At 42.8% G+C, this 22,090-nt stretch overlaps 2 protein-coding genes across 7 annotated transcripts in view; both read right to left on the bottom strand.

The window, feature by feature from the left end:
* Positions 1-12,208, bottom strand: part of clocka (clock circadian regulator a) — a 29,318-nt gene extending 17,110 nt beyond the window's left edge. For 2 of the 5 annotated variants that reach the window (XR_003751633.1, XM_029000272.1), the window contains exons 1-2: positions 12,071-12,208; positions 11,354-11,472 (exon numbers count right to left, since the gene is read on the bottom strand). The gene's annotated coding sequence lies outside the window, so the exon portion shown is untranslated. The other 3 variants (XM_029000274.1, XM_029000273.1, XM_029000275.1) reach the window with 3 other exon arrangements.
* Positions 12,209-15,265: 3,057 nt separating this feature from the next.
* Positions 15,266-21,032, bottom strand: nmu (neuromedin U). 2 transcript variants are annotated; one of them, XM_029001531.1, is made up of 8 exons: positions 20,866-21,032; positions 19,374-19,429; positions 19,232-19,279; positions 19,098-19,157; positions 18,981-19,010; positions 16,016-16,069; positions 15,840-15,882; positions 15,266-15,422 (listed from the first exon to the last, which is right to left on the bottom strand). In XM_029001531.1, exons 1-7 carry the CDS (start codon positions 20,978-20,980, stop codon positions 15,847-15,849), a joined length of 399 nt encoding a protein of 132 aa, XP_028857364.1. In that variant the 5' UTR covers positions 20,981-21,032; the 3' UTR covers positions 15,266-15,422; positions 15,840-15,846. The 2 variants fall into 2 exon arrangements, with proteins under 2 accessions (XP_028857364.1, XP_028857362.1); XM_029001529.1 differs by lacking the exons at positions 15,266-15,422; positions 15,840-15,882 and having other exon boundaries at positions 15,916-16,069.
* Positions 21,033-22,090: the final 1,058 nt, after the last annotated feature.

The following is a 22,090-nucleotide window of genomic DNA, read 5'->3' as shown; positions in this document are numbered from 1 at the left end:
TAGAAAATAGATAACCTCTGCCCGCCTGGGGTAAAAAGACTTTAAGCCTTAGCTAGTTAGTTCATCTTTAATCCTGTAATTATTAATTATACAGAGTAAAGAGCACAGGACGGAAAAAACACTGTCCTCATTTTTTTCACTGCTACAGGCCAGTGCTAAAATGCCATATGGTCAGAGGACAAACTATTCATGTCAGAACAAAAGCAAAAAGTACAGTTGGATTTGTCACCTTTAATCCAAAACGCTTCATAAAAGGACTTGCTCATGAAATTAGAGAGAGGCACAGGGTCATTCATTCACAAACCATGTTGAAAGGCCGATTGACAAAGTGTCTTTGGCACGCATTTCATTCATTTTCTGCAGGGCTGCCATCCTCAAATGCATACCCACATCAAATAAAGCATTTCAACTTTCTTCTAACAGCACAAGACGCAACCAATCAGAAAGATTATAAAGGGATTTACACATTTAACAACAGAACTGTCAAAAAAAACTCAACTTGTTTTTGACATGTGAAAAGACTTTCCCCCCAAAAACAATTAACGGTAAAAGCCATGACAGGAACATCATGTAAACCATGTAAACGAACATCATAAACTTTGTAATTCCACTATAAAAAAAAACAAACTTAGTCTCTTTATACTGACGCTGCAGTAAAGGTTTCAAAGCACTGCATTAGGTTTACCAGGATCCGTTTTATAATGAAGAACGAGCATTTTATTATAATCTGCATAGAGAGCGTGTCATTCATTCATCCTATTGATAAAAACAAGACAAATTGCCACTAAAGTGAGATTATTTAGTCAGCAGTCAGGTTTATTTAACCTGATGTTTGTAACTTCACATGTGACTTTTATTTTCCTTGGGATACCAAACAAACACAAACACTCCTGGAAAACCACTAAACCACAAATCAAACGTGAGATTAAAATGAACTACTATTAAAATGAACTAAAAAAAAAAAAAAAAGTATAAATAAAAAAAAAAAAAAATGACCAGAGAGCTGACCAGAGCCTGACCTCTGTGGTCAGCTTGACCTTCGAGTGCATTTTCCACTGACCCGCCTCCACACTACAGCAGCAAAATGTCATGGGCAAGGCCCTTCAAAGCACTTGTAAGGTCAACATAAAAGACGTGATGGTTGGAAGATTAATGCTGACCGCATCCAGAAACATTCGCAATGTTAACATCAGTATTTCTACAAGAGCTGGAGAGTGGGCAACATATACAGCTACGCACATATGAACATAACGTTGTTTCACTTTTCAAAACATTCACAGTTATTTGTAATATTTTACATAGATTAACTGATTAAATTAGCCCACTCTGGGTGTAATTCATTCTTAAAGGTACTCTATTTTGAAAATGTCCCTTTATGAGTTTATTTGACATTAATACAAGTTCCCGTAGCCTGTATATGGTCCTGCAATTGCTAGAAATGGCGATATGTATAAAGAGTACTACGGCCATATTGCTTCGTCGTTCAGAGAGCGGCAGCTCAGACAGTCGGATCTGGAATTTGTCCCCTTATGTCCCCTTTGTCCACCCAGAATTTCCCACCCCTTCCATAAAATATTCTCTCAACCGACTGTCGTGGCTTCCAAACATGTGAACAGTTTCTTGGTGATTGGAATTGAAAATGAGCACAAATGTGTTTATTTAGTTCCGTCACACAGGAATCAGTGGGTTAATACAATTTTTTTTCTGGATAAATGCAGATACAACTTCCAGTTTGCACAGTCATTTCTGTGAATGCCCACACGCTTCTATAGGCCGTCCCGCCTCTCTCCTCCTCATTGGCTTTAAGCTGCACTCACCAACATGGCGGAAAATCTCACTGTGTGATTGGCTAAAAGTGGCTGGAATTCTGCAAAGCGGCTGAATTTCGGAAAGAGACTTCAGGTACATTATTAATGGACCACTAAGACCTATATAAAAGCAAAAAAAGATATTCATAGTAGGGGACCTTTAAACCAGTCACATGCCATAAGTATAATTTAACCAATGTTATGCTTAAATCCTAAAATCACCAATCATTTTAGTCTTCTAGCGAAGATTTTTTTTTATAAATTAGTCAACACTATCGACTGGTTAGCCTGTGCACACTGGGCAAGCAACAAGTAAACATCTATGATTGTATTATTAAAATTATGTTTATCCTGCAGTATAAATTAAACTTGTTAGCTGCAATATATGGAATAACATATATATTTGCAAATATTTCCTCACTCAGTTTCCTCAGACTGTCCCGGTAACTACTGATTATAAGATGCTCTGGGTAAGGGCATCTGCTAAATACCATAAGTCTTACGTAAAGAAGAAAGGACGAACGGCTGCAGAAAGGCGAGAACTGGAGTGCAGCACCCACTGGCTTTTTTGCAGAGCTACGTTGCGGTAGCAGCAGCGGTGTGGCCACACTGTGGTTTTGTAACCACTGATATCACTGGATGCTTCACTGACCCGGTGACCCAATGACCTACTTTCCTCTACTCCACTGCGACTTAATCACCGCTCAACAGGCAACCTCAGCCCCAGCCAATCGGAGAGTGGCATGACTCATCACTGACAACAAGCAGCCAATAAGCAGGCAGCGCGACTCACCACAGCAGTGCATGCGGACGGCTCTGAGAGCCAATCAGACGTGAAGACAGAGTATTCTGGAACCACAGTGACCAAAATGGCGGAAGGAGAGGCAGAGGCAACGGCAATGATGCTCAGAAGAGAAAAGGAAACAGAAAAAGAAAGAGAATCTGCGACCAGTCCAGAAGTGTAAGGATATACCCATACATGCTCAGAGAGAACAAAATTATATTCAAGCAACACTGCAAACGTTTTTTTTGTTGTTGTTGTTGTTGAATCAGTGGGAAATTGGAACATTGAGATAACGTTGATTCAACATGTACATTGTCAACTTCCACCATATAGCAACTTTTCTCATTAAACAAAGTTGAATAAATATCTTTGACTCTCCGGCTAGCTAAGTTATCCAAAATAAATTTTCCTGTCTCTATTTCTGCACTCACTTTTGTCTCGTCACATAACACAGACAAGCAAACGTAAAGGACAAATATCGTCTCCCCCTCACACTCTCTTTCATCTCACAGACGCTTAATTCAGTACCTCACTCATTTAACACAGCCACCTTGACCGAACCTCAACGCATCCTTGAAAAAGGTGCACGCATGCACACTTGCAGTTGTCTGTCTTCTGCATACACGCACACAGCGCGCCTGTGTGTTCGTGATTTTGGATGTAGGTCACCGCAGCTCTGAGGACGTGATTCACTGCGGAGTGAGTCCTCAGCAGCGCTCCCAACGCACACAGATGCCGACATGACAACGGTGCCCACCGGCGATGCCATAGCAACCAGCCTCGCCAACCAAGATAAAAATAGACGAGCTGAATATTTCCACTGCAGTGTCTCCCTCTTTCTTTTTATAATATCTTATGTACTCGACGCCATCCTTCCTCACGTATCAGAGATTCCCTCATCCCTCCACATATACACATAAGCATCCCGGGAGCTGCAGGACTAACAACCTTAAACAAATAAAATAAGGTATTAAAAGAATATTCAGTTAAAATTACATTGTGAAATAGTCTTGTTATATAATATATATATATATGTATATGTGTGTGTGTGTGTGTGTGTGTGTGTGTGTGTGTGTGTGTGTATATATATAGATATATATATATATAAAAAACAAGACTAATTCACAATGTATTTTTAACTGTATATTCTTTTAATATATATATAAAAGAGAGCGAGAGAGATAGCTCAGGACGTCCATGGATCAAAATTCAATCAGAAAGTACATTTAGAATTGCAACACCCAACCATGATGTCACCAAGACACTCAACATATCCTGCACCATGTTTATTTGTTAGGAACCGGGGCACAATCGGACAATTTCAGGTTATTCTTCCCACAACTGAGGTGTCAGATCAGGGCTTTTTTTTTTTTTTTTTTACTTTGGCAGCAATGCAGCTCATTTCAAACCAGCAACTGTGGAGAGCAGGGGTGAGCTCGAGCTCCATTGCTCGACTGTCAAAGTAAAACCGCTTGGCAGGAATGTGGAGGAATGACTGCGCCTTTGTCACCATGGCGACCATTTCGCTGGCTGCTGATGGCAGGGCTCAATACATTCAGCTGGTTAAACAATGCAAATCGGAGTATGTGGTGTGCACACACGCGAGGTCAGTGCCGTCTCACGCACATGTAAGCACGGTGTGATGCACAGTCATACACACTACTGACTTAACCACACACACACACACACACACACACAACAGATGCTGTATTTTCAGAAATATGTAGATGGGAGACTACACAGTGTTTTGTATTTGGGAATATCTTAAAAGTGTTTGCTTTAAGTTGAGTAATAGGACAAATGTAATTCCCACTGCAATTAGAAACTGGGACACAACATGCCTCACCCAAGGGCCCTTATACTGTAATTATGAAAAAGATCCTGAATACCACACTTTGCCAAGACCCCCCATCTGGGGTTAAACCAGAGTCGTTTCAGGTCATGGGGTCGTGACGGGGGCTCAGCGAGAAACATCCCAAGCTCCTCCTGCGATATGCATTGGATGTTTTCTTCACTAATAAGGATGATTCATATTTCATAAACCACAAGGCAAATCTGCAAGCCAGGCTCCTCTTGTTCTAGTCCAGGTTCTGATCCAGGTTCTTTCGGTGGGGCAGCCAGACGCTTGAAAGGCCCATTTCAGGCGCTCACAGAAGGCCTCTTTGTTTACGAGCATCCAGCAGTCTACAGACAGGAAAAGCGTCTGAGAAGAGCTGCAGTGATTTCCACTGGAACAACTGGCACAGGCCTCATAGAGGATACCGAAAGGGTCCAACCGTGCAGTCGGGAACAATCCCGCTGTGGCTGCTGGCCCAAAACTTGCCAGAACCATGCCAAGTGACTGCATCATAGTTAAAAAGGTTAATGGAGCTCAACGGCTGGACTGGGGGTGGTGGAGATCTGTGACTGAGTCGAAGAAGGCGACCCATGCACATTAACCACCAGAAATATAAAGTTTAAATACAAACCCCTACCAAACATCTTGGGTGGTATGGGTGGTAGTAGCCTAGTGGGTAAAACACTTGCCTTTGAACCAGAAGACCCAGGTTCAAATCCCACTTACTACCATTGTGTCTCTGAGCAAGACACATAACCCTTAAGTGTCTCCAGGGGGGGGGACTGTCCCTGTAACTACTGATTGTAAGTCACTCTGGATAAGGGCATCTGATAAATGTTGTAAATGGAATCTTGATCAAATATCATTCACAGTACTGAAATACCAGTAGTGCAACAAGGATGTAGCTAAAAGGAAGAGGATGATCTATGGATCTTAAAACCATGGTTATAGCGCTGTTTTAAGCCAATTCTCCGACAGCTGTTTCAGACATTAACGACCAATTTTTCTGATTTTGTCCTCTTTAGGACAAGGTCCTTAGGAAATAACACTACTCAGCAAGCTTGATAAGGTCTCCGAATGAGAATAGGTTGACAATTATACATTCACTTTACATTTATAGCATTTACCAATCGCCCTTATCCTGAACGATTTACAGTCGGTAGTTACAGGGACAGTCCCCCTGGAGACACTCCCCTGGAGAAGTGTCTTGCTCATAGCCAATGAAGAAAAACATGACTGAAAAGTCAACTGCTAAAAAAGGTTGGGAAGGTTTCATGCCAACATGTGAGTTAAGTTGGTAACACTTCTAATACACCTGCACAAATGTCAGCGGAACAGTGCCACTATAATGAATCCCAATGTGACAAAAAACCTCTGAGCTGAAGCACTGGCAACGTTGATTATTTCCATCCTTGCCAATTCTCCACCCATACTTTTGCTTCTCAGCTACACCTCTACTATTTGAGAAGAGCCATTCAGAAAGGTGGGGTACGTGGAAAGAAACCCAGTGTAATTTATCAGGGTGTGACTGATGTGTGTGTGTGTGTGTGTGTAAGCTGTTTAGAAGTCTCTACTATGGCCTATGTATAGGTCACAGGTGCTGCACGTGAGCAACGCCCTGTGCACACCATACATTACCCTCCTGGAGTGACTCACGCAAAAATTTAACAAGCATTACAACTGCACACACAAGTTCATTTACCTTTTTTTTTTTTTGTTTTGCCAGATAAGATCGCCATAATTATAAATAAAATAGTCATAACACACAATGATTTCCACCGGAGCAAACGTGTGCAGTCATAACAGCTGATGGGATCAGCAAGATGAATAAATTTGTCTTTATTCATCAAAGGCTGCAGCAAATAATTATGTAGGAGTCACAGAATATCTGATAAATGAGGGCAGAACATTTCCGATAATTATGCAGTCAGAAACCCACACAGCGCTTCAGACCCCTTTTTTTTTTTAGTGATTTATTAATTATTATTATGAAATGTGGGAAGAGACTTCAATTCTCAGGTACATCAGTCATATTCCACTGATCTGAGAATGAATTAAAAATGTACTACCGAAAGTCAACAAAGCCATTAACTGAATAAGTCTGAGAGAGTCACACTTATTCATGAATGCATAAAAGCTGTAAGGAGCCACATACACAAACAACCCTACACATAGACACACTGAAATAAATAGAAACGCTTACATACCCGTTTTGAAACATTTTGAATGATTTAAACCTGGAAAAACTCTGCCCTCTCCTCTCTACCGAGGGGCAGATGTACAGTGTCTGAGGTCAAGAGAGCTGGCTCTGCTTGGCCGCCACGGTCCCGACGCTGCAGCCGAACAGTATTTAGGTGAGGCGTGAACCGAGATCAAGATTCATCACTCAGACAAGAACATTACAACCAGGTCACGGGAACGGAAATGAAACCGTAGACGCGCTACTGAAATGATCGGTCCTAATTGTTTTTTTGGGTGTAATGGTGCAGGCATTTTGTGGTTTTTCGAGGGAGTGAGATCACTTTTTGACGAGGGAGGCAGGCTGTGAGCCCGTTGGCAGAGTGTGTAGTGCTCCTAGTGGAACTCATCTGGAACAGAGATCCCAGTTCCTTAACACGGCCTCGCCGTGCAAATGACAAAGAGCTGGAAATACATCACGCCTCATCCCAGAGATCTTCATGCAAATCCACGCAAAGGACCTTTGGACGGGTGACAGCCGACCCCTGAATCATCAGCCGTAATAACAGCAATTAGTATAAAAATAATCCAGACCAATGTCAGTCGTGTGCCATTGTCGTGACTAATTTCACCCCCCAAAAAATTATTCTAATTCCTTTTACAAATGTTTTATTTGTGACCTGCGAAGCAGTGAATGTGGTTGCAAACACAGAGAAATCTGGTACAAGACCCTTCACAGCTGAACAACTCAAGAGTGCAAGTGTTTCAAAGGAGGCCGAGAAAAAAAAAAACCCTTTTACTGAAGATTAATAGCAGATGCCATCTGACTTGCAAATGGTTTATTTCATCACTGGAAAAAGAGACAAGCAGGGCAGGGTTTGTAAGAAGGAGACAAATGCAAAAAAGATTTGACTGTCTGTCTGAAGTCACAATATGATAGAGGTGCCATATCGCAAAAAACAAATAATAGTAATAAAGCAAAAATAAATTAATTAAGTCTGCCCAACAATGTTCTCAACAATCATTAATAATCTGAAAGAATTTTAAAGAATTTCCTCTTTTCTTTAGGGGAAACTCTACAGTAAGCCTCATCACCCAGCAAACCAAACAGAAGCATCATTTCCCACAATTCCTTTTACTGCCAATTCAGTCAACTCAACAATGTGTTAACCCACAGGCACTGACCCTGTAATTACTGAATAGAAGTCACTGTGGACGGGGTCATTTCAATAAACCTTTTTTTACAAGGACTTCAGGACAAGGTCATAAGTTCACAAGGTTCTTTCAATGAGTTGCTGTTTAAAAACCAGTGAAGCCAGCCACAGTGGTACATGTGAACAAGAAAAAAAAAAAAAACTCTTAGATTGCACAGTCAACAGCTTGATCTTTAAGTATTTAAGAGCATGTGAAGTGTGTACCAGGAAGTGTGTAGGTGAACTAAATGTATTACCATCACTGACCCATTAAATTATGGCAGGAGTGACCAACTCTTCAGTTCCTGCAGACCCTCAAAACCTTCACCCCCACTGCTTACAGAAAATGTAAAAAGCACGACTTACAGGCTCTTACAAGTCTTACTTTTCATTATGTATTGCTTACTCAAGTAATCCCAGTATACTATAAAGATATATCTAAATAAAAACAAACAGATCAATATAATAATATAGCAGGGAGAGAGAGAGACTCAGTGGTTTGTGTGGGACATGTTGATGCCTTGGGTGGGGGCATTTCTCCACCACAGCCATATTAAATCTATTTCACTTTTCCGCCGTTAACACCAAAGGTGTCTTTTTACGATCTAAATGCAGGGCTCTCTGCACCCATCTTTTTTCCTTAGGTGCACCAAATATTCAACAGCATCACACGCAGGTTTACAGGTTCACTTTTCCTTCTTTTCAAAATCGCTGTTCATATAGGCAATATTGACTTGTAAATGATTAACTAACAAACTGGTTAACATACAGTTCATTATTTGAAAGGTAGCTTAGTGAAAATTACTGTTGGTGATTTAAGTGCTCCACTGAGCTGAAATTCAAACAAGATAAATTCAATTAAAAGAAATTCTGAAGTGCACGTGCATGAACTAGATCATCATCTCGGCCTGATGAAGAGGTTTGCTGAAAGGCAGCGGAGAGACGGGACACTTGGCCTGTTCATTTATCGCTGCATGTAATGAGTTTCCTCAGCGTTTACTACTATTCTACTCGGATTGGCGCTAAAACGGAGGCGGATGCCATGAAACGGAGGTTTGCTTGCAAAGGCCACCTGTAGGTTACAGAGATTTTTACCTCCAACATAACGTTTGTCATTTTGTTTGTAATGAAATACTCATGTGCATATTATGGTACTCATGAATAACCGACTTTTGTACTGAAAGATGACAAGGGGGCTTAACTAATATGACACATTTCACTACACAATTTGCAAGAAACTACCAAGAAATTGGCAGCAAGGAAGGCGCAAACTCATCCCAAAAAGTGGCGCTGTTCGGCTATCCTCGCTTAAAATGTCTGATACTGCAAGCCTGTAAGACAAACTGATCGACAGAAAGCTTTCACGTTAAATACAGTATTTCTTCTAAAATATTTATGAGAAATAAATTTTATAAAATATTTATGAGGAAAAAAAAAAAACAACGAATGGAACACAAAAAATTGGGATTTGCTGGAAACTTTAACTGAGGTTCTTAATTAGGTTATTGAGCTCTGGCTTTGTGATGAAGATTTTAAAGCAGTAGAAAGTTAACAGAGAACAAGTTGAGGTCTGCTCCTTGGCTTGCTAGAAAGGATAATAAAAGAGTTTCAGGAAAATTTTAGCAGATTCCAAATGGAAAAACCCCCCAAATAACTTCATAAATGTACAAGCCCTGCAGTCTTAAAGGTGCAAGGTCTGTCCAACCATTCGTAAGCACAAGTGTTCAGCACCCTGCTGCTGAACCCACAGAGACAGATGGAGGTTGGAGGTGTCTGGGGGGCACTGTGGCGAGGGCAAAGGACACAGGTGTGGGAGGACAGATCCAGGCTTCCAGGCGGCCCAGTTACTGCTCAGCTGAACCCCCCCGCTCGGAGAACATTAGCGTTTCACTAAGCACAGGGTAACTATTCCATCATCATCGTGTGTCATATGAGTATTCCTTTCATAGGCCAGTTATCTTCCTGAGGGTGACAACAAGCCAGGCCACAACCCTGGTAGCTTCGCAATGGAACGCCAGACGCCTCTCCTGGAAACTGGTAATGCAATATACACACACACACATCAAAAACGCAAAGGAAATTACAAAGAAAGACAACACGGCAACAGTGTCATTATGAATTAATACAATGTAGAGCTGTACAAAAAGACTGAAATATCCACAGCAAGAGACCCAGAAAGCCTGCCCACCATCTCACATCAGTCACTTTCTGCTGACAGGTGACACTTAGCCAATAGTGAATGACCTTTATTGGACAGGTCTCTTCAATCCTGGCATCCTTTATGTTTACTGAGATCCATCCGTAAACCAATCCCAACCTCGTCAGGTCTCCCAGTACCCTTTATATCTGCCCAAGGAGAAAGCAGGCAAGCAAAGCACTTCACAGATACCAGATGTAAGTGACTAGGGGTGTGTATTGGCGAGGATATCGCGATGCATGGGTCACTGAAAATGTAAAAACAGAGCTGGAATACAACATGCTGTGATCGCTCAATCATGTTTCGCGATTTCTCTCAAAGTACCCAGCCGTACAGCGCCATCTACAGGAGCGGAGGTTGTAGTTTCATGTTGATTCTCATCTCTGCTGACCTCACTGAAGAAGACGCTCGACCGCACCACCCGGTGGACTACATTTGTATACAAAAAATTTCGATGTCCCCGTACCAATACAAAAATCACCCGCGTTAAATCGCACGATATATTGCTGTATCGACTCTAGAGAAACAGAAAACACACAGACAACCCGCTCCTATACAGCCATATTCAGAAATGTTTTTTGGGAGAACAAATCTACTACTATTACTTATTATATTAGGCTGTAAGAGGGAAGTGCGGGAGGAGGACGAATACTGAACACAACACACGTCTTACAGTCTGGACGATTAACGGAGTGTTGATCAAAACTGGACAAGACCTGTGCTCAAGAGGGCACTAAGAAACTCTACGTTCAGTGAAAGTGTGCATGAAACGTACTTCTTTCTTTCAGAAAAGCACAGGCTTTTTCAACTATGCGCGCTACAGACGACCTTCTTGTGGAACCAACAACACAGGCCAGCATTCGATTCCCACGGCCATCACACCATAAACGTCCCTCAAGGGACACAGTTCTGAAGATGCGGCGTATTCCGACCCAGCCTTCTAACCGTCACAACCTCAACCACGAGGACAAGACTTCCCTCCCAGTGCCTGGTGACAGATTCACCTGTCATATCGTTGTGGCCGATCGGTGCACGTCGCATCTCATACCTACATCTCACTCAGCCTCCGGAAATACTAACCCTGCCGTGGACACAAAACCGTCACATCCTGGAAATCCCAATCGCTTGCACGGATTCTTCTCCCGTGACAGGTCGCAGAATCGAGTTTCCGAGCGCAGGTTCTACCCGCGCAACCATTCAAGCCACCAAAAGCAGGGTGGCCTGAAGTGAAGGCAGGTGTGCTCCCCCCAACCCACCAGGGACAGAAATTCCCGGCACCCAAGTGTCCGGTCCCGAGGCGCCCAAAAACGGGAGCAGACAGAACAAAAAAGGAGAACAGGATGTGTTGACACCAACCTTAAGTAACACTCCACGGCGGCAAACCGTCCCTCGTTACACGGGCAGCCATTCTCATCCAGCAGAAAGCGGGGCGCACCACCGGTCCGCCACCGACGGCGACTCCTACAAAACAAAAGCTGACACCGGTGCGCCTTGACGTTACAGTGAAACGGTGACACGGGGCAGCGCGACGGGGGCTCCGCGGAGGTCGGCGATGCGGCGCCCGCTCCGGAGCGTTTAACGGAGCCCGGCGCGGCGGAGATTCCGCGTAGGAAGAGCGCGTCCGCGCCAGTGTTATTTTCTTGTTTCTTTATTTATATGACCCGTATTTCTTTAAGCACTGTTTATACGTCGTGCATTGACGGGCGCATAAGGCAACCAAGCACCCGTCAGCATCACCGCATCTCACCGAACCCGAGTATTAAAACCAGGGGGGCTCAGAATAAGATGATAAACGGGTTAAAGACGCTCCCTCTCCTACGCAGCGCGTCGGACGTGCGTTCGAGTCGCGTGAAAGCGGCGGCGGCGGCGGCGCGGTGCAACGCGCTCCCCTGTCGCACCAGTCTGGACCGAATGTGGGTCACCGGGCCTTCGCGTTCTTCCCCGCCAAGGATAACCAGCTACTAATAGAAACCACCCAACACCGGAGCTCGTACGCGCACTAAACGCCGCGGGGACGTCCCCTCGGCGAATGTCCTCGTTCCGGGCGAGACGAGCCGTTTTCTCGCGGCTTACCGTGGCGGCCGCGCGCGTCCGGTGCTGTTGGGGCTCCTTGTTTTGGTCTGGGCGGCTGCGCTGGGCTGCGCTGGGCTGCGCTGGAGTTGGAAAAACAGCAGGGCCTACCTCGGCTCGGGGTTGCCAGGTCGAGGGAAAGAAGTACGCGTCCGCGCTGCCAAAACAAACACGTACAAAATGACGAACGTGCCGTTCGGAGAGACACGTGGGGACAGCCTCCTGTTAAAAAAAAAAAAGACAATTCGTGTGCACGTATCTGCGCGGGGGGAAGTGATATGAGAGAGGTTAAATGTAATCGCGGTGCGTGCCGTTGACAGTCGACGGGGATATGTTTAGAGCTTGATGGCACGTTGTTTTGCGCAGGTTCGTGCACAGGTCGGGTGATGTTGGCAAGGCTGCCCACTGCTCACTCAGGGTGATGGGTTAAATGCAGAGGACAAATTTCGCTGTGTATCACAAGTGGCAATCACTTCACTTTAAACAAAAAGGGGTAAAAGCACAGGGACCAACGGCCATGTTTAATCAAGCGTACCTGAACACTCGCGAAACGGCTGATATTCAGCGGAGGTGGCAACACTGACTCAGGCTCCCTCGCGCATGTGCAATAAGAAGGGACGAGTACACAATCTGGCAAAAATTCACACATATACACACACATTTTGAGCGCGTCAGGGAGTTATGTAGGCGACTGTTGCTTTTATTAAACACGAATTGGTTCTTCATCAAAGCCAAAATAAACAACTATATTAAAAATCTGGAACTAAACGAAAACACACAGGCGATTAAGGTTGCCGGTTTTGTATTACGTTTTTTGTATTTCAGCGTGTTTTGTTTGGTATTTGCGTTATACAAATGCTCCCAATCTTTGGCCTTCGTGTGTCGCTCATTCCAATGGCTGCTCGCCAATTAGGTCAACCGCGCAGCGCAGCCGAACTTGAAATAGAGGAGGCGGGGTCAGCTGAGACTGACAGCACGCCTGACCAATCCTGTCACCGTGCGTGTCGCTTGTTAACGTTATTGTATCACTTGGGTGTTGGTGTTTCTTATTTCAATTTCATTTTCCTTTTACCATGCAACGTGTGTTTAAAATGTGTAAAAGCTGTTTCGTGATTTTAACATCACAATTGCTCAAATTAATTCAAAATGTACATACATTGCGTCAGAAAGGGCATTCCGCCGTAAAACTTTTAACAAATCAATTATGCGGACAACCAGACCGGTTGCTCCGCTGTGGCGACCCCTAAGGGGAGCAGGAAGAAAACACTGAATACCGAAACTACATATTTAATGAACGTACCTATTATATATAATAAAGGAAAACGTGATTTTTTTTGTACTAGGGTGGTAGTAGCCGAGTGGGTAACAGGACAATTGTGTCCCGGACAATTAACACTGAGTGTCTCCAGGGGGACTGTCCCTGTCACTGCTGATTGTAAGTGTCTCTAGAAAAGTGGGTGTGCTGAAGTCCCGTACATGTAAACCTACTTTTCTGAAAAGTTCTTTTCTGGGGTTCAAATCCCACTTACTACCATTGTGTCCCTGAGCAAGACACTTAACCCTAAGTTGCTCCAGGGAGACTGTCCCTGTAACTACTGATTGTAAGTCGCTCTGGATAAGTGCGTCTGATAAATGCTGTAAAAGTAAAACTGTTGCAGACGAATGCTTGGCGCCATCTGGTGGCCGCGACGTTAATTTGGAGCGTGTCAGATGTTGCGGTTTAAAGGGCATTAACGACGTGCGTGCCTGTGATCCGAGCTTCATTGTTCGTTGACTTAATGGTTCTTTTTTATTAATTGGAAACATAAAAGTGACCAACGTTACTTGCCATGCAAATGGCAGTGTCGTAAGTTGCACACTACAACAGGAACACAGCGCACAGCGCATGAACCCGGCTAATTTGAAATGTAAAATATTCCTAAAGATCCGCAGGGTGGCGATGTGGTCTGATCATTACGGCCTAAAAACGCCTAATCCCACAATTTACCAAAGTGCGCTGCATGTTATGTCTTGAGAACTATTTTCACAATGTGCATCAAGTAATATTGATGTTATAATATAGACACTTACTCTATTGCCATTATGGAGACTAAGACTGAGCCATTTGAAGAATCCAATGCAAGAAAAATTTAGTATTTGTTATATCAGGAGAAAGTGGAGTAGGTTTGATGAATCCGTTTTTTCAGAGTCGCCTCTTTTCACCTTCATGGCTGCTTTCTTCACTATTGTTATCATTTCAAGCCGCTTCATGAGATACTCATTGACATGAGTGAATGATACAAAATTGTTCAGCATAAACCTTGTTTAGAAATGTGTTTTATTTCATAGTCCTGTGTCTTCAGTTTGGTTCTAAAATGTAAAAAATCCTTTTGACTGGTAGTTTTTAATGCCATATTACAGTAATTTATCAGGAAATATCGTTATGTGTATTTAATTTCCTATTATGTGTCCAGTGATTTCCTGTTTTGAATGGAAATATCCTCCATGTGATGCATGTGATTTTTATTTTTATCTTCAATATATTTGTGTTTATAATGTTTCATACAAATTCATTGTATATTAGTCAATTATTGGTCACTCGTTATAGTTTTGAGTTTATTGTATTCCGGTTGGCTCAGCCTTTTCTTTATGTTTTCGATGTATTCATAAAGACATTAAAGTCATAACTCATGTGGTCTTTCAAAACTGTATATTTATATGTCTTGAGGGCTTTTTTTTTTATTGTTGTTCCGCCTCTTCTGGGCCGGACGCTCACTGATGTCAGGAGTCACAATTTCAGCTTGGCTTCTTTTCTCACTCCTCAGGTCAGCAGCAGCTGCCTCCTGCCTTTTTTTAACACATCCCTTCATCTGGCTCCCCCTCTTCCCAGCCCACAGCTACCCTGTACAGGGAGAGTACAATTAGCAGCCACTCGTCCTGAAAATTGTGCTAATGTGTGCAGGCCGGGCCACGACCAGTACTGTCAAGTAAAGCAAAATTTGGGCTGACACCGGGCTGAAGGGATTCCTTTTAAACATCACACTGTGCTGTGGATTCATCACTCATCCATAATATGTTCATATCAATAAAGAAAAAAGGGAAACATTCCTTTTGTGAGATGTTGAAGTGAAATTCAGGAAATCAGGATAACAATGCCTTTTTTCTTGATGCTTTTAATTCAAAAGATACAGCATAGTTACACAAACAGGACAAGTGGGCCAAAAAAGTTTATTTGAATTCTCTGAGTACATTCAACATCACAATAGGGTGGTGGTGGGACACAGTAGTGGAGGTTTGAGTGGTTGGGGTTGGCCATGATAGTTTGGGCTTTCTGGGTTCCATGTCATTTCTGTGCAATGGATCCTACAGATACAGGCTGGATAAAAAAAAAGGGCAAAATTATCAATATGTCCTTCATTGACGTACACTACAAGTCAAAAGATTGGACACACCTACTTGCATTGGAAGAATCCAATGCAAGAAACATTTTTTTTGTAGCAAGAGAATCTGTTTAATCTGTTTTTTCGCCTCTTTTTACCTTCATGGCTGCTTTGGGCTGTTGGAAAACCATCCCCATTTATAAGCCGAGATTGTGAAACGCTGCCCTCACAAATCTTTGCGCAATACATCAAATCTGTTCAACTTTCTGTCTTGTTTGCAATTTTTTTTGGTTTGTTTATTAAGTAAATGAGTAGGTACGACCAAACTTTTGACTGGTAGTGTACTTCATGTACTTCATTCTGTTAAGGTGCCACTGTGACATGTACTTCATGTTCATATTTTGACATGATACCTGTTTCTTACACATACTCTGAAGATCGTCTTCCATTTCTCGGCTGTATGTGTGAAAAACAGATTGTTATGCGCATCTTAAATCAGCAGAACAACCTATTTCCATTGTCAGCATGCTTTTATTGTCATTATGGTACGGTCGAACTGCCGGTCCCTGCCATAGCCGGGATTTCTTACCCGGTAGAGAAAGTAGCCTCTGCTCTGAATTCCACCCGGTCCCTGCACGTCCTCCTGCAACATAGGACAGACATTTGAATCACCCGCAAGATTCTGATAGTCGGAAGGAATCCCAGCCAGCGTGCCTAGAAGCGTCTACATTTCAGGGAGTGATGAAGCCCAGCACATCACGGCATCCTTCGGATTCACTCTTGAAGCGTAATTTTTGGCCATTATTACAGTTAATGGTGATGAAGGCAAAAACACTTCTCACGATTACGGTTAAATGTCACGGGACAGCAGCTGACTCCTGGGTTTGGTTTTGTTAGATGAATGTCCATGATTGACATCTAAACCCTTAAATGCATGGCACTCTGTCTGAGCAGAAACACGTCTGTGAGAATGTAAAAAAAATGATGTCACCTGTTGCACGGATGAGCTCAAATTCAAGCTACACTTGTACAGAATGACAACAAATGCGGTATGACACTGAAAAAGCTGGCTTTTTCTACAAAGCCGTGCTACGTTAAATTTAGCTCATAATTGCCCAGCGAATGGAAAAGTACAGTTAATTTAGACAAGATGCAGTACACCGAGTGAGGAAAAGTGGAATGCGTGTTTGCACCGAGTCAGGCTCACACAAACGCACATCAGTGTTTATGTACTTAGATGGCATAGTTATAATTGCATGAACAGACGTAGGCTTGCACACAAACAGGTATGTACGGGGCACACTGCAAAAGCTCACAAACACACAGGTCAGATCAGTGTTACCAAAAAAGAAGTACAACTTGATTAATTGTGGACAAAAGATTGATTGATATTATTAAAAAAACCTAAAAAATGTGATGTATTAATATATCATAATACTGATGTACATCCTTATTTGATCTCAAATAGTGTAGTGTTTTCTGAAATATCATTTAAGTACTTAAGTGTGTAAAATGATAAGCAATAAAAACAACGTATGTGTGTATTAGAAAACATGGATGGGGGCAAAAAAAGAATTTCATTAACTTTATACTTTAAATGTCTGCAGCCTGGCATTATATTGCCATTTGTTTTTGGGCAGGATAGCAGTCTTTTATGCCTTATCCAGTCAATGAAATTCTTTTTTTCCCCCCCATCCATGTTTTCTAATACACACATATGTTGTTTTTATTGCTTATCATTTTACACACTTATGTACTTAAATGATATTTCAGAAAACACTACACTACAAAGGGGGAGAAAGTAGGAGGAGAACAAGTCTGCCTTATTAAATGAAATGTCAATACTAAATGTGCATGATATGTGTATATAATAAAAACTTCTGTTAAGTGAGAGAACTGATACAAGGTACCTGAGATGTCTGCACACGCTAGCAATTACTGTACTTCTGAACATGCATTTGGGTTAAAAACTGGTTATAGCTGGCAATGCAGTAAAACAGCATGTGAGCTCGAGGTGGGATGTTAGGACATACGCATGCTAAGGGTACATACGTGCGCTACGATTCTTCTCTCTCGCCTGGTATGGAGCTGGGGAACTAGCTGTAGGAGAGGATGCAACACATGGGACTGACAAACAGACACACAGACACGGAGACATGGAGATACATGACAACCATGAACCGCTGCCCAGAGAGAGGGCCGGGGCTGCAGAGAGGACTTCATACGAACAACACATCCATAAGTCATCCACACAAACATCCGCACATCCTCAGTACAGCTAAGTTCATTTGCACGCAGTGTGCATCATTGTCAAATGTTGTGTATTTTGTATGCTGGCCATGCAGAAGCTTTGTTGCAGGACATATTCTAACACAACTGGCTCACCTACTCACCTGGTCTTTCTTTCCAAAGTCCAGATGTGTACTAATGACTTATGGTGAAATATCACCAAATCATGGAAAAAATTGCTTGTGTCTGTAATTAGTTACAGTTAAAGTTGTTCTAAAGTTGAAGTTGTTCTTCCCAATCCCATTAAAAACAATGGAGATTGCAACAAATTCGTGGACGACGACTTGTTCCAAAGTACAAATGTAAACCGTAAAAGTAAACAGATGTAGCCGATTTAATCAAAATGAAATAAATGATCAAATGTTACGTTTTAATCAAATTCTAAAATTAAAATACCACATTTCATGTTATGGGAACAAAAATGCAGTATCACCTTTTCATGACCAAGGATCAAATTTCACACAAAGAAGAAAAATTTATGTTATGTGTACAATCAAGATAAATTAAGAAAAAATGCTAAATGTCAGGTTTCCAGCATGTCAGAAATCATTACAAAAAGATGATCAAAATCACATTACTCATGGATAATAATAAATAATACTGGAATTTGCTGTTACTTATTTAATACCCTTCCCAAATTCACCACAGTCCTGATGCAGCCCACTCGAGGACCGGAAGTGGAGAACATGCAACCTGCTGTGCCCGGCAGGTAAGCATGATGTGTGCAGGCGGGCGCGCATGCAAATGGAGGACCAGAGGCGGCCGAGCCCACGTCTCCAACGCGAGAGCACAGGCGACTCTGCAGGCAAGTGGAGGGAGGGCCCTTTCCAGATATTTACTCCGTCCATTTACATCACGGCACGTATTTTTTGTCAAGAAACGGGAGGTGGGAAAAAAAAAGTGGCATGTCAAAACCAAAGGCGTTTCTGCAGCAGCCCAGTCGACTTATATTCTCTATGCATCAAGCGGCAGCCAGTATGAGGCGTGAGCAATCGCTTTCTTACCTTCCCATCTGATGTCTCAGCAAGATGGGGCTTAGTGTAATGGAATAGAAACTACGCAGATACAGACGTACAAACACATAGAAATGTAGAAATTCTCACACAAATGCAGATTTTGTACAAAAGAATTTGACTGACGTGTGCACAAAGGGTGGACACACCAGGACGCAAACGCACATGGATAGATGTCGACATGATGTTAGGCATATTGCACTTGTCGGGTATCTGTTCCACCACCAATGTGCTTGAGAATGTCCGACTCACCCTTTTGCTATGGTCTCGCGCTGTGGAATCCTGCACCAGCACAAAAACACATTCTGCATTAACAGCGCGCTACACAGGCGATGGACTGAAGAAGGCCAGCTGACAGAGAACGTGTACCTGATGTTTCTGCAAAGCCTCAAGCATGAAGAAACATGTCTCTGCCAGAACGTCGGACGCCTAAAAACGGGACAGGAAAGGGGAATGAAACGCAACCTTGTTAACGGAGTGACTGAAATACGGCACCATCTCACCTGCAGTGGTAGGTCTGCAGACAGGTAGTATGAGCACAAGTCATCTATCTGTACATCGCCGTGGCGAGAGGAGAGAGGCAGCGTTAGCGCGATTGGCATGTTTGGGCCCGCGGGGCGGGGTGTGCGGGTGCAGGTAACACACCTGGTTTAATAGCTGCTCGTGGTTTACTGGGGGCTGCTGCAGTACAACTGGGGCGCCTTCAATGATCACACACACACACAAAAACATATGCAATCGTATACGAACATAAACATGGCAGGAACATTTCAATACATTTAAGATGATGTTTGAGTGATTCTTTGTAAGTGTGTGTCTAATAAACCTCGGTTTTATCACAGAATTTTTTTTTATTATTGTCAGTGTAATTCAGAACCAAACACAATTGCACTTACAATTACGATTTCATATCATTTACGAAAATACATATATAAAGTTTTATTCGGTCCTGTCTTGTTCTGATTGAACACTTTCCAAGATGCGGCCGAGCTACCATACAATCTAATCCAGTCCAACACAACTTCCGCACAATAATTTGTTTTAACTGAGACCACCTCACAAACCTGTCCGATCAGCAGACTTCTTTTCCTACAAATTCCTTAAAGTGTTTGGGGACAATAAAAAAACGCGAACGCTCAGGGTTGGTGAATGATCAGTCTGATTGTCATCTGTAATTTTCTTTTTCACTTGTTAAATCCCAGCCGGATTTTCTCCATCCAGTTGATTTTTTTAATAACCTTATGAAATGTGATTTTTGCACGGCACTTGCTGTTGTGTTAACTGCACTCAGGTGTAATATGAGACAGTTACGCAGGGCATTAAAACAGCAGTGTGCTCGTCTCGCTGGCCATTGGCACCGCGGTGCATTCGATTGGCAAGGAATTGGTTGGACAGAGTTGGATTTCAACAGCCATTTTGCAGCGTGGAAAATCCCTACTGCTGCAGGATAGTTAATGTGCATTCTTTGGTATTCAGGTGGTGCTATACACAAACAGTCTGAGGGAGAAGCCCAGTTTTAGATATAATTAAATAAACTACAAAAAAACATATTCTCCATGTAATGAAGCTGGAGCTGGAGAGGCGTCGACTTCCTCTTCAGTAGTGACTGCTGTTAATTTGATTCATTAAGTTAAATTGAATACTGGGCCGAGGAAGAGGAAAATCGGCACAGGAGGGGAAACTACGTTTCAGCCAATCATTCCCTGGTTCAGTCTGCATCAGCACCATTAGTATTAAAACAAATGTTGGATGTGGCGTTCTGCTGATGCCTGAGGGTAATGTGGCTCAGACATGCTCAGCCGACATGGAGCACCAACTAGATACAGCTAGATACAGCAAACAACTCAATTAACAACCAATTAACACGAAATTGGATTATGAAGAGAAAGGCAGCCTTCTGCATTACAGGCCGAGTTGCAACAATTGGATTTCTACCGCGCTTAATGGTCTTAATGAATGGAAGAGGAGGAATTGGTGACCGACAGTGAGAATATGGACCGAAACGCAACTCAAGTCCGTTTCTGACTCCACATGATGTCCTTTGCGCGAATTTTAAAACGCAAATCGGCCTCGCACCATCGCTAGACATTTTGGAGGCGGAAGAGGACCCCGCGTTTAAGGGGTCCGATCGACTTACTTTTGCAGACCGGTATGGCTAACAGGAGGAGCAGGACCGCAGGAGCGAGGACGGCGCTGCTCGGGAGACTCGCGCTGATGGAGACTCCGGTGGGGCTCTGGCCGCTCTTCATCATCGTCGCCCGTCACACTTTATGTCGAGCCGCTGCCTGGCGCCCTAATCTGCTCGCTTGCGCGCTGACACTGATACTTGGTGCGAAACAGGCGAAGAGTTTTAAAGCTTGGAGTCACACCCCCTCCTCATCAAAAGTGCGTCACTGCATTTACACACCATCATATACACCATCATACACAGCATCATATACACCATAATATAGACCATCATATACACCATAATATACACCATCATATACACCATCATACACAGCATCATATACACCATAATATAGACCATTATATACACCATCATATACACCGTAATATAGACCATCATATACACCGTAATATAGACCATTATTAACACCATCATATACACCGTAATATAGACCATCATATACAGCATCATATACACCATATATAGACCATCATTAACACCATCATATACACCATAATATAGACCATAGTATAGACCATCATATACACCATAATATACACCATTATATAGACCATCATATACACCATCATATATACCATCATATTCCATCACATACACCATCATATCATATTCCATCACATATACCCCCAGCACAGAACTTATACAATGCGAGTATACTGTCAAAGTGGGACAGTTATTATAAAATTATAACGTTGGAGGGACAAGGTTATAATGTATTCATTGTGGGGAAGGAGCGTTTTAACAACATTATGATGCAGTTAATGTGACAGGGAAGGTGAAATTTTCAAACAATTCCAAGACTACCACTTTATATTTAGTATATACACTGTATATCACAGTATATCATGTCACAACATGTAATGTGACTGAACAAAACTATATTTTGTTGTTGTTGTTTGGCGCGATGTAAACATGTGGAAAATGGGATTGTTCGTGAGTTCGTCCCGGCTTCGCGAGAAACCGGAACTTTTTTTTTTTTTTCCGCCCGCTGGTTGTTCACCGCAATTATCGGAACGACGTAGATTATTTCCAGCACACCGTGGACAGCATCCCGAGGGCGCCGTGACAAGCCCGTTCACCTGAGCCGAGTCCCGGAGCCGACACGTCCCGGGAATCAGCACCACGGACAGCTCCTCTTTATTATTCATTCGTTTCGTTTTTAAACAAAATC

The sequence above is a fragment of the Denticeps clupeoides genome, chromosome 13 (assembly GCF_900700375.1).
Source record: "Denticeps clupeoides chromosome 13, fDenClu1.1, whole genome shotgun sequence".
Taxonomy (NCBI): domain Eukaryota; kingdom Metazoa; phylum Chordata; class Actinopteri; order Clupeiformes; family Denticipitidae; genus Denticeps; species Denticeps clupeoides.
Note: the sequence above shows the minus strand (reverse complement) of the source record. Positions and strands in the feature narration are given on the sequence as shown.